Source organism: Aethina tumida, chromosome 1 (genome assembly GCF_024364675.1).
Source record: "Aethina tumida isolate Nest 87 chromosome 1, icAetTumi1.1, whole genome shotgun sequence".
Taxonomy (NCBI): Eukaryota; Metazoa; Arthropoda; class Insecta; order Coleoptera; family Nitidulidae; genus Aethina; species Aethina tumida.
Window position 1 is genome coordinate 38,943,708 of NC_065435.1, and position 13,265 is coordinate 38,956,972.

Below are 13,265 nucleotides of genomic sequence, written 5' to 3' on the forward strand. Positions count from 1 at the left end.
TTATTGATAAGTTTAATTAATATATTTAAAACCAGTAGTAAATAATCTTATCCCCTCTGTGTATTCTGTAGTATGGGTTGCATATTTAATTTAATGGCATGAACTGTATATGCAGCTATTAGAAACGTCAATTTCATAAATATAACCTAAAAATTTAATATTTTATTTATACCCTTTTATACATAATCGTAATTATAACAAAATGGGATTTCTGACAGTGCTAAAGAAAATGAAACAAAAGGAGAAGGAAATGAGACTATTGATGTTGTATCCTTTATTGTAACAACACTTTTTCATAAAATTTATGTTCGGTAATTATTGAAAATAAGTTCCTTAATAAAGATTTCAGAGGCTTAGACAACGCAGGAAAGACAACGATTTTAAAAAGATTCAACGGCGAACCGATTGACACAATTTCACCAACATTAGGATTCAACATTAAAACTCTCGAACATAAGGGGTAACATATCACATGAGGTGAACTTTTGATTGACTATAACTGTCTATCATGTTGTTTTAGTTTCAAACTAAACATTTGGGACATTGGAGGTCAAAAATCTCTCAGGTCATATTGGAGAAACTACTTTGAATGCACAGATGGTCTTGTATGGGTAGTGGACAGTGCAGACAAAAGACGCCTGGAAGATTGTAAACATGAGTTATATATTCTGTTACAAGAGGAGGTAGGATTTACATTAAAATCATTTTTTATGTGTTAATTGTTGTATTTTGCAGAGATTGGCTGGAGCCACACTGTTAATTTTTGCTAATAAACAGGATCTTCCAGGTGCTTGTTCAATGGATGAATTAAAAGAAGTAAGACATTATTAAATTATTAGACAATAATAATAACATGCAATTGTCTAATACTTAGTACATATTCTAAAGATTTATTCTAAATAGATTTTTGTATATAATTTTTAGATACTGGAGTTGGATAGTATTAAAACTCATCACTGGATGATTATTCCATGCAGTGCTGTAACAGGAGATAATTTATTAAAAGGTGTAGACTGGATTGTTAGTGATATTTCTACAAGAATATTTACATTAGAATAACTCGAGCTTATTTTTTATATACATTCTTTCATACATACAAATCACCATTATACTTACCTTGTGATAATCTATGACTATTTTTACTTTGTTTTAATGATTAAATATAATTTATGAATCATTATTTCTTGTGTTAATAAATTAAATAAACTGATCTATTTTCCATGGAAATAGGTTTATTATACATAAATAAAACTTATAAATTTATCACAAAATTAGCCTAAATGTCTCCTATATTACTAAGTTATACCATCATTACAGCATTATAATAGTCCTTGGTAGATGATGGTTATAACAACTAAATCTAATCCTAATTACATTCTAATTCAATCGATTGAATAACGTATACATATCAGTGTAAGAGTGTGGTCCCGCGATGATTAACGTATATCACATTTAAGTGTCTTTGCGATGGTTATTACTTTGTAAGAAAAATGCAACAACTAACAATAAAATATAACTAAAACACTAAATTTCCATGAGCATTTCTTCTTCTAGATCACGACGATCCAAAAATTCCAAATCAGAAAGAAGAAGAACATTATTCGTCAGCGGCCCCTCCGAAGGTTTCAAAACGGTCATCGTCTTGTTCTCGCAGTCAACGCTTAAACTGCAACAAAGGACGAATAAATTAAATGCGAATACGAAACAAAATACTTACACGCAAATAATGCTTTCACTCCTCTTCGTGATTATGTCGTGTTCATCTTCGTGCTCAGGAGAAACAGATATCAAGTGATTTTCTATTTTTTTACTTGGTTCTATCGCTATTAATTTTGTGAGATGATCGATCGTCTTCATTCCATATGGCATGCAGGATTCAGGAACTGTGTCGCAGCCGATCTTGTAAAGCCTGATGTCGCACCAGTTCAGCACTATCGTTTGCGGACTGATCTGGCATTCCGTAGTCCCGTAGAAGAACTCCTTGAGTCGGCGGTTGCTCTCTTCCAATCTATCGAAAAAGCATCTTTGAACAACCTAAATGGGTTCGTTTAACTAACAGTTGCGGTTGTATCGATGGTTGGACTTACACCACCACTTTTTGGAAGTGAAAGAAGATGAACGGAATTAGGTACATCTCTTAAAAGTTCATGATACAACCTTTCCAGATCTAGTATTATAATGATGTTCACTTCGAAAACTTTTGCAGTGTGCAAGAGGTGTGCGTAACCTTCTCCGCGAGTCCAACTGCTAGTGTTAATTATAATACCGGACGATTTTACTGTAATTTTCGTTTATGATTGTTTGGCTGTATTGATTTCAGAACTTACCAGTATCGCTCACTGAACGCTGGAGCCTTACCGTACGTGCAAGCTCTGTTATCAACATTCCGTACAAGGTACCATTGGTTTGTTGGCAGCTGTGTCCGTAGTGGTAAATCAGTGGATCCTTGTGGAACAAGTCCGTGTCCTTTTGCGTCTTCCTCTCTACTTGTGACGCTCCTGTAATTCATAAACAACGTAAAAATTGTACAATCTGCCAAACTTTATTAGTTATAACTCACCAATGGTTCCTGGAGGACCGATGTAACCTCTCATGACATCCAAATCCACAAACATGGGTTTGTGAGAATTGTTCACTGAATAATTTAGTAGTATTCGGCAAAGTGAGGTTTTTCCCGAATCGGCGTGGCCCACCACCATGACGGTGGGCCCGTAGCTATGCTCGGTGATGGCATTCAGTCGCTTAAATTCCAGGCTCGTGTGGAAGTTGCAGTACAAGGGCATCGGCGTGTTTTTGCCCACGTACATGAACGACGTTTTTCCCTCCACCTCCAGCACGCAGCCCTGCTTGGTGTATATGGCCACCACGGCGCCGCTCGCGAAGTCGTACGACCACCCTGGGACAAGATCGGCGCCGAAATATTCGGCCATGCCGATTCGCACTGTCACCAGCACCCGGTCGTTCGTTTTTGCGAGCACCTCGAATCGGAGCTCGTCACCTGCCTCGAGCTCGAATTCGTGCGATTCGTCGCGGGCCATATCTACCCTGCGCTGCGTTCGGGATCCTAATGAATGGAAAGTTTTTTTTTGAAATTGAAAATTCTACCTTCAAAAGTGACTGATCAAAGATGTCAATCAACGTGCTCATTAAATGGGGAAATTTGGGGTAAATTGGGGGGCTAATGCGTTGGGGCCTTCGGATATGAATGTACGGTGCTAGGGGATTACCAGGGATGTGGTGCATGGAGGATCGCAAGACAAAATAATTTTTTTTTTGAAAAATTCATTTCATTTCATTTGTATTATGAAAAACGGGTTTCATTAATGTATGATTAGTAAAAAAAATCGAAAAAATCCTTAGAAATAATAAGATTTATCTCTTACCTTACTACATTGCTGACGATGCTCGAAAACGTTCGTTTGAAATGAATAATAAAATTAAGGTATCTCCCTGACGTCGACTTTGTTTTTAGCAACCAAAACAAAATGTTAAAACAAAATTAACGCATGGAAACGTACAAACAGATATACAGAGTGACAACGAAAATTCATTTGACGTTATTATACACAAAATGTTCAATATTATATTATTTCTATCTATAATGTTTAGGCATACTAAATTTATTTTTAATTGAATTTTTTAATTTTCTGTGAATTGTTAAATTCCCAACTCTTTTACCTTTCAATAACTGTTTAACTCAAATCATTGTAGTTAAAAATGAATTGGCCAAATTTCTTTTATGCAGTAGTTAAGTTTCCATCCAAAACACTAATATACCTGCTCTTAATGTGACTACAATATAACTTATATTTTTGGTTCTTGGTATTTAATTCAAAATTAGTAACACAGTAAACAACCCCTAAAGTGTTTTAACATTTACCAAATAAAGAACAATAACGTCATAGAAATAGTAGTAGAATACCTCTTTGAACTCTTTGATTCTGCAGTTACTTTCTTCTAATCTATCGAAAACGCATTTTTGAATAACCTAAATGGGTTCGTTTTACTAACAGTTGAGGTAGTACTGATGGCTGGACTTACACCACCACTCCACACACCGCTCCTATTAGTTGTGTAATAGGTGGAACTATAAGATCTATATAAATTCCACCTCAAAACATAACATTTTTGGTCACATATGGAACCACTTTATTGATGGCAGCGAGTCGTTGCTAAGCACCTCTTTCTCTCCAGATTCTTTGAGGGTCATCATTCACCAATCCTATCCTCTTGTCGTCCGAAACAAGAAACATTTGACCATTGAGGCAAAAGCCAATTTTGATAAACATTCCAAACTTGTTCAGTTCTACGTTTAAGTAATAGCCTAAGCTCTCTTGAAGGTCTTCTGGTTCTTATTAGACCAGCAATAGCTTTCCAAATGAATTGGTGTTATCTACCTATTTCTCCTAACTATTTGGGCTGTGTTATTCATTGCGTCGTTGCATGGTCCTCGTAATCAAACTGTGTGAATAAATGAAATAAATCTTACTCTTGAAGAAAGATTATATAATATAAATATATTAATATAATATCAGTTATAATTATAATTGATACCCTGGCATTTTTTCGATTTTTAAACTTCATTAAATGTTTTAACTGCTCCCTTTTGATTAAAATCTATGATAAGAATAAAATTGTTTACCATTACTGTTTGAATTAAATTTGAACATGTAAATTTATCATTAAAGGGTAGTGCAAGCCTTTTGAAATTGAGTTTATTACTTGGTCAATTATAATTGATTGTAATTAATATAGGATTTCCTGCATATATATGTATATAGAAGAAATACAAAATTTTATTGTAACGATCTTTATTAGGTTAATTAAATCTTCCATACACTTATTTACAGTATGTAATATATACACTGATACAATAAGTAACAAGTAACCGGAAAATTACCACTAATCCAATAGTAGTGGTAATATATTTATTTCTTTTTACATAGAATGTCAGTATTCTAAAAAACAGTCTTTTTAACACACAATTCATCAATAAAATAATATTAATGACTATCCATGAACTGCAGTTCAGACAACAGCAAAATATTGTTAGGAAGCGGCTTCGGCTGGGGCGAAAGCAGAGTTATAATTTGCCTTTCTGTGTCCACATTTGTCCTGAAATAAATGCGATCATTAATTAATATAACATCCATAGAAAGGAAATCAATATCAACTTACACGCAAATAAAACCGGCTACGTGACTCAAAATAATCTTGTCACTTTCCTTTTCGCAAAACGACACAGCCATCAGATGATGCAGTATTCCCGGATTCGGAGTAATCGGTACTAACTTCGTCAAGTGATCGTCCGCCTTCATTCCCAGCGGCAAACAGGAATCGGGCAACGGCGGCGCACCTATTTTGAATAATTTGATCTCCGAAAACTTTACATCGAACGAGTGCGGATACAGAGAGTTTTTCGGTGAGCCATAGAAGTACTCCCTGATTCTTTGATCTCTTGCCTCAGACCTGACGCTTTTGGACCGTTCGACTACACCACCACTTTTTTGAAGAAAGACGACGTTCACGAAACTGGGCATGTCTCTAACGAGTTCGTTGTAGAGCCTTTCTTGATCCAATACCATGATCACGTCTACTTCGAACGCCTTTGCGGAGTGCAACAGTTGCTTGTAGCCTTGTCCTTTTATCCAGCCGCAAGTGTTTATTATAACGCCAGATGATCTAGCTAAAATACAGACAATAAATAAATGTTAATACTTGTTCTTTGATCGTGATTTTGACTATTTACTGAGATGCAACGATACTTACTTTTCTTGTTGACTTCTAGCCTTTCCCTAACAGTTTTGGAGAGCTGTGTGACCAACATCTCGAAGAGTGCCGTGTTTGCTTGGGGGCTCTTGTGTCCAAAATGATATACTAATGGTGCCTCTTGGGAAAATCCTTCATCAATTGATGCAGGCCTCTCTATCAGAAGTGCTCCTACAATAAAAATGGTATTAACACAAATTTAAATATATAAAGTAAATAATTAATTACCTATTGTGCCTGGAATTGAAATTTGCCCTTGGCCAACATCCAAGTCCACAAAAAGAGGTCTCCGGCCCATTCTTACTGCATAGTTCAGCAATATCTTGCTTATCGTCGACTTTCCCACGTCGCTCGGTCCGACAATCATTGCAGTGGGCCCCTTCTTGTTCTCCTTGTCCGCCTCGATCCTTAGGAATTCTAAGGCGGCGTGGCAATTTGCGTAGACCACCATCGGTGTCTCTTTTGCCACATAGATCACATCTGTTCTACCCTTGACTTCAATGGTAGCACCTTGGAAACTGTACACAGCTATTTTGGCACCGGACGTGAACTCGTACGTTTTACCTTTAACTAATTCGGTGCCGAATATTTCGGCCATACCACTTTTTAATATCATATAGACTTTTTCGTTTTTTGACTCAACTTCGAAGCGCAGTTCATTTTCCGGTTCCAACTTAAACTCTTGTACGTGTGTTTTCCTGTCGTCGGACATTTTTATTCTTTAATATTTTCGAATTGAATAAACAAACGTGCCCAGGAAAAACAATTATTATTTAGATAAGTTAGGTTATGTTTTTGTATATGTTTCTTTATAAATGTAGGAACGCGGGATTTAATTGATGAAATTTCTTGAGAGAATCGATAAATAAACTTACATTATATAAAGTTTTTGGGATTTTATTAAACTGACTGACATAAACACAGACCGACGACAGAACCACAAAACACTGGTGAAACAAATTGTTGGCCACTGACACTATTATTGTTCAGATGTACAAATGTTGTTATTTTTTGTACTATTCGTTGTATCTTCTGGTACTGCTTCTTGATTGATCTTGTTGATATAGAGTTTAGGATTTATGCAATTCTAGGTAGTTATTTAGGTATTTAAAATTATCTTTAGGTTTTACACTTTCTTTTATCCGAAAATATTAATTTTGAATATATTTATTTAAACCCAACACAAGTTTGTTTACTTAAATATTGTGCACAAGTATAGAACACCAACAAAAAATTAAAAATGCTGCATCGCGCCTTGTCTTTCTTATATCATTGTATTGTTCTATCTCTCTTACAAAGTATAATGCGTGGTTCGGTCGTAAAAGTCGCCACTAGTACGAACTATGATTGAGACCTATTTTGTGCAACATTTGTTGACGTTTTCAAGTTCTAACCTCAAAAATTATTCACCAAAATCCAAGAAAAGTTGAAATGAGAAAATATTGTGCAATCTTTAAAAAAATTTAAAGTTTTTTCAATGGAGTCGATATACATTTTAATCCTGACAACTTTATTATATATTTGCCCTTCATGTTCGCTGGTACAACCGGAGGGCGGTTTACAAAAGGGCCCCGTAAATTCCTCCGTGACTGTAATCAAAAGCAATTCTAACGAAAGTCATGTAGTGATAAACAAACCTAAAAAAGTTAGTGCTGGATTTGAGACAACAAGTAATAATCAAGATCAATTCCCGTCGGGAGCAGTTGAAAGAGGTTTATGGGTTTTTGTAGCTGTGTCATTGCTATTTTTTGTATATCTTGCCATAAAAACTTACAGGAAACGTAATCGAGTTGTGGTGGTCAAGAAATATGGAGTTAGGGCAAAGAGAACGGACTTAGAGATGGAGCCTCTTCCTTTAGATGATGATGAGGATGACGAAACTGTATTTGATGTTAGCAATATTAATAATAGATAATATATGTAACTGTGCAATATTTTTATACTAAACGTATTTATAAATATTTGTACCAACTTTGTCTACTTAAATGTATATAATGTTTACTAAGTACCTACTACTTGTGATATAATTTAGACCATAAGGTGCCTAAATTAAAATTTATTGTGCATATTGTGTATAAATTAATACAATCAAAATATATAATCATTGTACTTTAATTTAAATTGTATTTAAATAACTACTGACTAAATAAAACAAAATTTAAACAGTTATGATTATATTTATAATTTTTAATCCATACTACAGTACCAAAATATCACATTCCTAATTATTCTCTTCAGTAGTCTTCTTCTGCTTAATCCTATAATCAGATAACGCAGCTTTAATGGCATCTTCAGCAAGCATGGAACAGTGCAATTTGACTGGCGGTAAAGACAGTTCTTTGGCAATATCAGTATTCTTCAAAGCCAAAGCCTGATCGACCGTCTTACCCTTAACCCATTCGGTAGCCAACGAGCTGCTTGCAATGGCTGATCCACATCCAAATGTTTTGAATTTTGCATCGATTATCTTGCCATTATCATCAACTTTGATCTGAAGTTTCATGACATCACCACAGGCGGGAGCTCCAACCAAGCCGGTGCCGACGTTCTGGTCGTTCTTGTCCAACGAACCAACATTCCTTGGGTTTTCGTAATGGTCGATCACTTTGGGGTGATAGGATGCAGTCACCACTTTTGATGGACTCCTCAGAGCTTTCAGCAAGTTTGATGTGGCGTTTAACGCCATTATTCCCATTCACGTTGTGCCTCTACAAATAAAAACAGTTTAATTTAAATAAATCAACGCGTAATTGTTAAGAAATACTTTAAAAAATACTAAAATTGGAATATTCCGACGTCCGTGAACACAAATGTCACTTCAATAGGTGCGTTAAAGCTACTGTCGTAAATTTTTAACAATCAAATATGTTTCAATTAACAATTGACACGCTATGTCATTTAATTATATTCAAACAATTATGATTAAAACAGGAAATTAAATAATAATATAATCTGTCCTATTGGACTGGTAGTTCTGTTGCATCATAGACAAAATTGTTAGGTTATGTTCGAATGTCAGGCAAAGTGGCAAAATTTCTGGTAAACATCAAACGCTATGGTGTATATGGCAATAAAAGATGTTCTGTTGTTAAAGTCCCCACTAAAAACACAATTAAGATTCGCGTCCAGAAATGTGGGCAGAAATGCCGCCAAAGAAATTCGCCGCAGATTCTTGGACTACTTCACACACGAAAACGGACATCAGTTCGTCAAGTCCAGCCCCGTCGTACCGCTATGCGATCCCACGGTGGCGTTCGTCAACGCCGGAATGAATCAGGTACTGTCATCACCTCAGTTTTGCACATTGATTGTTTATTCGTGGCTTCTTTCAGTTTAAGGGTATTCTTTTGGGCACGCAGATCCCCGAGTTCACGCAGGTGGCCAATACGCAGAAATGTGTTAGGGTTGGAGGCAAGCACAATGATCTTAACATTGTCGGCACAGATGGATATCATCACACATTTTTTGAAATGCTTGGGAACTGGTCTTTTAATCAGTGTGATAAGGCAAGTGAGAGGGCTCATATTCAATTTAATTCTTTCACATTATTGTTTGCAGAACCAGGCATGTAAATATGCATGGGAACTGCTAACTGAAACCTTCATGCTATCACCTCATAGACTGTATGTGACATATTTTAATGGTGATGAGAAATTAGGCATTCCTGCTGACACAGAAACTAAAGAAATATGGAAATCATTGGGGTAGAATGTTTTTATATCTGGAATGAGCAAAATTTAACTTTTTTTAATTACATGTTTGCAGTGTGTCAGACAATAGAATTTTACCATTTGGCTGTAAAGATAATTTCTGGGAAATGGGACTGACTGGTCCCTGTGGACCTTGTACTGAAATTCATGTTGACAGTATAGGCTTTAAAAACAGAGCAGAATTTGTTAATAAAGGATTGCATGATCTTATTGAAGTATGGAATTTAGTCTTTGTTCAATACAATAGGTAAGACAAAAAATGACAATTGGGTACATCATTATTAGCTATATTTTTATCCTAGGTTACCTGATGGCAGTATAGTGAATTTACCAAATAAACATTTAGATACTGGAATGGGTTTTGAAAGATTAACCTCCGTTTTACAAGGAAAGATTTCTGATTATGACACTGATAACTTTTTATACATCATTGATGCAATTAGCAAAGTAAATTTAATATACAAATTGTTGTTTTATGATTACAAAGTTGTTTGTAGAGCTGCAAGAATTTACCCAAATATTCAGGACAATTTGGAGAAAAAGATTGGGATAGTCTAGACACTAGTTACAGAATATTAGCTGACCATGCTAGAATGATAACTGTGTGCCTTGCTGACGGCGTTATTCCTGAACAAAAGTAAATAATACGTAGATGATGATTTATTATTATTAATTTCCTAATTTACAGCCAAAAATTCAGAAGGATTTTACGAAAGTCGATATTATTATCTCAAGATGTTTTTAAAGTAAAATCTGGACTTATAAAAGAATTATCCAATTATATTTTAGAAGAATTATCTAATGCATATCCTGAGATGGAAAAGAGTATAAAACGAGTAAGTATATTGAGTAGTAAATATCCTACAAAATCTTTAAATCTTTTAATTCATTGCAGGTCCATCAAATTCTAGATTATGAAGAAGAAGTATTTGAAGATATAAGACGGAAGGCCACAAAAGAGTGGAAAATTTTATCAGGTTCCAATCCAAAATTACAAGATCTCAACGTTTTAGAAACTCCAAATCTTGTGGCGGCGTACAAAGAATTATCGTTCATAAACCCGACAAAAATTGACGGAAAATTGGCATTTAAATTGTACGATACGTACGGCTTAGATGAAGACAACATTGCAAAATTGTCTGAAGCTCTAGACATGCAGTTCAACCCTAAGGATTTCATGCAGGAATTTGAGTTAGCCAAAGCTAAATCCAAAGAGGGTAGTGTCGTAGAACCTAAGGATGATACGATATCGAAGTTGGTAAAGTTTCCTAAAACCGACGACCAATTTAAATACAATTACGGAAAAGTCGATGGCGTTTATACCTTCCCTAGTCAAAAAGTCAAGATATTAACAATTTTAGACGAGAACGGCGACACATCACAACAACTAAAAACAAACCAGTATGGCTCCATACTCCTGGATAGCACCAACGTATACTGGGACGCGGGCGGTCAAACTGGGGACATCGGTGTGATCAACTTCAACGACGGCGCCGTCTTCGAAATATTGCAAGTGGAGAATCTCAACGGATACGTCTTGCACAAGGGCATTTGCAGAAGTAAGCAGCCCATAGAAGTGAACATGAACGGCAGCTTGTTCGTGAACGAAGACGAGAGATTGAAGAAGATGCGCAACCACACCGCCGTACATTTGCTCAACGCTGCCATCCAGGAGAAGAAAGGCGCCACATGCCAGAAATCCAGCAAAGTTACCGACAACTTCCTGAATCTCGATGTGGCCATTTTCAGCAGCAAGTTGAACGTGCAGGAACTCAAGGGCATAGAGGACAGAATCAATGCCATCATCCGCGGTAAACTTCCGGTACGAACGTTGACCGTGAACAGCCAAGGGTTGCTGAAGTTCGATCAGATCACCGTTATACCCGGAGAGATTTATCCTGAAGCTGATATTAGGGTGATTGAAGTGGATGACAAGGAAAAGTTCCTGTCAAGGTAAATTATATTCTGTAGAGCATTTTATTATAGAGAATATATTGTGTATAAATTAGTGTATATAGAAAGTATTGTATTTTTTGTTTTAGAGAACCTTGTTGTGGCACACATGTATTGAACACTGGTGATATTGAAGATTTTTGTGTAGTTACCATGAAATCGTTGGGTAGAAGTACCGTATCTATTATGGCAGTAACTAATGAAAGGGCAAAGATGGCCAGAGAAAACGCTGCTTTATTAGAAGAAGATATTTTGCAATTTAAGAAAACCCTGCCTGACAATTTAGATAATGTAGGTTAAATAGCTAATTTAAGTTTTACGTTCGAATTATTGTCTCATTTTCAGCCTGATATGTTAAATATGGTCGTCCTAGCTTTAAAACAAAGACTGAACTATACAATCACAGACAATTCTATTCTACCTCTAGACGCGAAAAATAAATGTAGCGAAATGTTAAATGAAATTAATAAACAAATCAAAGGCACTGCCAGAGACTCATTGAAGTAAGTATATGGTACTTGATTGATAATTAATAAAAAAAAATAAATTTTTAGAGACTTTATACAATTAGAAATGCAGAACGCAATAGAAACCAATGTGAAAAGAACAAAAACGGACAAAGAATACATAGTTCATTACCTCAGAAGTTCCATGATGCTTCAATCTGTTTCTCTGCAAACGGCGACGAGAATGTGTCCAAATTTACCTGTGCTAGTGATCGCTTACGCCGATAATATGGTAAAAGCGAGATGTTGTGTTCCTAAAGAGCTGAGAAACGAACAATTTAACGCCGAAATCTGGTTGAAGAACGTCGCGAAAGTCTTCCATAGTCGAGTTGCGCCACCCAAAGGACAAGATGGTACATTGGTGGCGAACATGAAGCCGAAAAAAGTCAGTGTCCAAGAATGGGACACCTTGTTAAATGAATGTATGGAGAATGCCGAGAATTATATACAACAACATTTGAACTAATTGTAATAAAAAAATAGATTTTTTATGTTTTATGAATGTGTTTAATTTCTAGCCGCTTTATCATCTCAACATTCGATTTCGATTTTTATTAATTGTTTCTGTAATAAAATTAACTGTTCATAAAACAATTCATTTTTTCATTTTTACGAATTATTTCTGTAACACTTTTGATATTGGCCTTATTTATATTCCATATTCAGAAACTACAAAAATGTAATTAAAGTTAAATTTGAATAGATTTTATTCGGATCCATCTTAATTTATCTGTTTAACCCCTGAAAATGGCTCAATGATGACTTTTTGAAGATTTTACCGGTATATTTACAATTCTGGAATATGGCAATCTGAGTCGACAACTAGTAGCCCAAATATAAATGTTTCACACACTGTTAATGCCAATATACGACACTGATTCCTTCCTAGTTTATCTGTTGTTTAACACCTAAAAATGGCTCAAAGAAGACTTTTTTTGAAGATTTTACCGGTATATTTTTAATTCTGGAATATGGCAATCTGAGTCAACAACTGGTAGCCCAAATATAAATGTTTCACACATTGGTAATGCTAAAATACGACGTGGTGGTAGTCGACAATGATTTACCACCAGAAGACAGATGTTAGAGTGATTGTAAGTCTAACTACATCTGAAGAAACTTACAAGAAGCTTCTGTTAGAGTCAAAAAATTTTTCAACATTCTCTATTAAACCTGATTGTCCGCAGAGTATTGGTCAACGAACACAGTCTATGGTTCAGAGCCGATTGCCGTCATTTTTTTATAATAGATGAGACATCATCATGGCTCCAATTGTTGCTTTTGGAAGTGGTTATTATTCTATTTGTTGAAGAGCAGATGGTCTGAG

General features: G+C 35.5%; 5 protein-coding genes and 1 long non-coding RNA gene across 6 annotated transcripts; 3 read left to right on the forward strand and 3 right to left on the reverse strand.

Annotated features, from left to right (window-relative positions):
- The first annotated feature begins 125 nt into the window (after positions 1-125).
- Positions 126-1,180, forward strand: LOC109607623 (ADP-ribosylation factor-like protein 2). The gene is made up of 5 exons (XM_020024101.2): positions 126-267; positions 350-460; positions 521-683; positions 736-816; positions 925-1,180. Exons 1-5 carry the CDS (start codon positions 203-205, stop codon positions 1,057-1,059), a joined length of 555 nt encoding a protein of 184 aa, XP_019879660.1. The 5' UTR covers positions 126-202; the 3' UTR covers positions 1,060-1,180.
- A 30-nt stretch (positions 1,181-1,210) lies between these two features.
- LOC109607634 (protein CLP1 homolog) lies at positions 1,211-3,425 on the reverse strand. The gene is made up of 6 exons (XM_020024111.2): positions 3,384-3,425; positions 2,561-3,064; positions 2,328-2,498; positions 2,088-2,278; positions 1,718-2,034; positions 1,211-1,666 (listed from the first exon to the last, which is right to left on the reverse strand). Exons 2-6 carry the CDS (start codon positions 3,036-3,038, stop codon positions 1,525-1,527), a joined length of 1,299 nt encoding a protein of 432 aa, XP_019879670.1. The 5' UTR covers positions 3,039-3,064; positions 3,384-3,425; the 3' UTR covers positions 1,211-1,524.
- A 1,369-nt stretch (positions 3,426-4,794) lies between these two features.
- On the reverse strand, positions 4,795-6,983 carry LOC109607582 (protein CLP1 homolog). Its single transcript, XM_020024057.2, has 4 exons — positions 5,998-6,983; positions 5,770-5,940; positions 5,179-5,686; positions 4,795-5,115 (listed from the first exon to the last, which is right to left on the reverse strand). The coding sequence occupies exons 1-4, from the start codon at positions 6,479-6,481 to the stop codon at positions 5,004-5,006; spliced, it is 1,275 nt and encodes a 424-aa protein (XP_019879616.1). The 5' UTR covers positions 6,482-6,983; the 3' UTR covers positions 4,795-5,003.
- Positions 6,984-7,352: 369 nt separating this feature from the next.
- On the forward strand, positions 7,353-7,693 carry LOC126265908 (uncharacterized). Its single transcript, XR_007548394.1, has 2 exons — positions 7,353-7,481; positions 7,546-7,693. It is a non-coding gene; the product is annotated as an uncharacterized LOC126265908 (long non-coding RNA).
- Positions 7,694-7,926: 233 nt separating this feature from the next.
- Positions 7,927-8,679, reverse strand: LOC109608291 (iron-sulfur cluster assembly scaffold protein IscU). The gene is made up of 2 exons (XM_020024713.2): positions 8,534-8,679; positions 7,927-8,477 (listed from the first exon to the last, which is right to left on the reverse strand). Exon 2 carries the CDS (start codon positions 8,462-8,464, stop codon positions 7,991-7,993), a length of 474 nt encoding a protein of 157 aa, XP_019880272.1. The 5' UTR covers positions 8,465-8,477; positions 8,534-8,679; the 3' UTR covers positions 7,927-7,990.
- Positions 8,680-8,691: 12 nt separating this feature from the next.
- Positions 8,692-12,436, forward strand: LOC109608290 (alanine--tRNA ligase, mitochondrial). Its single transcript, XM_020024712.2, has 11 exons — positions 8,692-9,046; positions 9,102-9,275; positions 9,328-9,473; positions 9,535-9,726; positions 9,782-9,926; positions 9,977-10,116; positions 10,168-10,315; positions 10,375-11,432; positions 11,522-11,723; positions 11,778-11,935; positions 11,987-12,436. The coding sequence occupies exons 1-11, from the start codon at positions 8,825-8,827 to the stop codon at positions 12,402-12,404; spliced, it is 3,003 nt and encodes a 1,000-aa protein (XP_019880271.2). The 5' UTR covers positions 8,692-8,824; the 3' UTR covers positions 12,405-12,436.
- Positions 12,437-13,265: the final 829 nt, after the last annotated feature.

What these genes read in the sequence shown, in the direction of transcription:
- LOC109608291 (XM_020024713.2), bottom strand. Translation starts at nt 8,464, where the DNA reads ATGGGAATAATGGCGTTAAACGCCACATCAAACTTGCTGAAAGCTCTG.
- LOC109607623 (XM_020024101.2), top strand. Translation starts at nt 203, where the DNA reads ATGGGATTTCTGACAGTGCTAAAGAAAATGAAACAAAAGGAGAAGGAA. An exon ending in GAAATGAGACTATTGATGTT is followed by an intron (nt 268 to 349) that starts GTATCCTTTATT and finishes TAAAGATTTCAG; the next exon opens with AGGCTTAGACAACGCAGGAA. An exon ending in CAATGGATGAATTAAAAGAA is followed by an intron (nt 817 to 924) that starts GTAAGACATTAT and finishes TATAATTTTTAG; the next exon opens with ATACTGGAGTTGGATAGTAT.
- LOC109608290 (XM_020024712.2), top strand. Translation starts at nt 8,825, where the DNA reads ATGGTGTATATGGCAATAAAAGATGTTCTGTTGTTAAAGTCCCCACTA. An exon ending in TCAACGCCGGAATGAATCAG is followed by an intron (nt 9,047 to 9,101) that starts GTACTGTCATCA and finishes GGCTTCTTTCAG; the next exon opens with TTTAAGGGTATTCTTTTGGG. An exon ending in TGGAAAAGAGTATAAAACGA is followed by an intron (nt 10,316 to 10,374) that starts GTAAGTATATTG and finishes AATTCATTGCAG; the next exon opens with GTCCATCAAATTCTAGATTA.
- LOC109607634 (XM_020024111.2), bottom strand. Translation starts at nt 3,038, where the DNA reads ATGGCCCGCGACGAATCGCACGAATTCGAGCTCGAGGCAGGTGACGAG. An exon ending in CACTTCCAAAAAGTGGTGGT is followed by an intron (nt 2,035 to 2,087) that starts GTAAGTCCAACC and finishes GAACCCATTTAG; the next exon opens with GTTGTTCAAAGATGCTTTTT. An exon ending in AGTGAAAGCATTATTTGCGT is followed by an intron (nt 1,667 to 1,717) that starts GTAAGTATTTTG and finishes CCTTTGTTGCAG; the next exon opens with TTTAAGCGTTGACTGCGAGA.
- LOC109607582 (XM_020024057.2), bottom strand. Translation starts at nt 6,481, where the DNA reads ATGTCCGACGACAGGAAAACACACGTACAAGAGTTTAAGTTGGAACCG. An exon ending in TTCAATTCCAGGCACAATAG is followed by an intron (nt 5,941 to 5,997) that starts GTAATTAATTAT and finishes TTTTTATTGTAG; the next exon opens with GAGCACTTCTGATAGAGAGG. An exon ending in GTAGCCGGTTTTATTTGCGT is followed by an intron (nt 5,116 to 5,178) that starts GTAAGTTGATAT and finishes CATTTATTTCAG; the next exon opens with GACAAATGTGGACACAGAAA.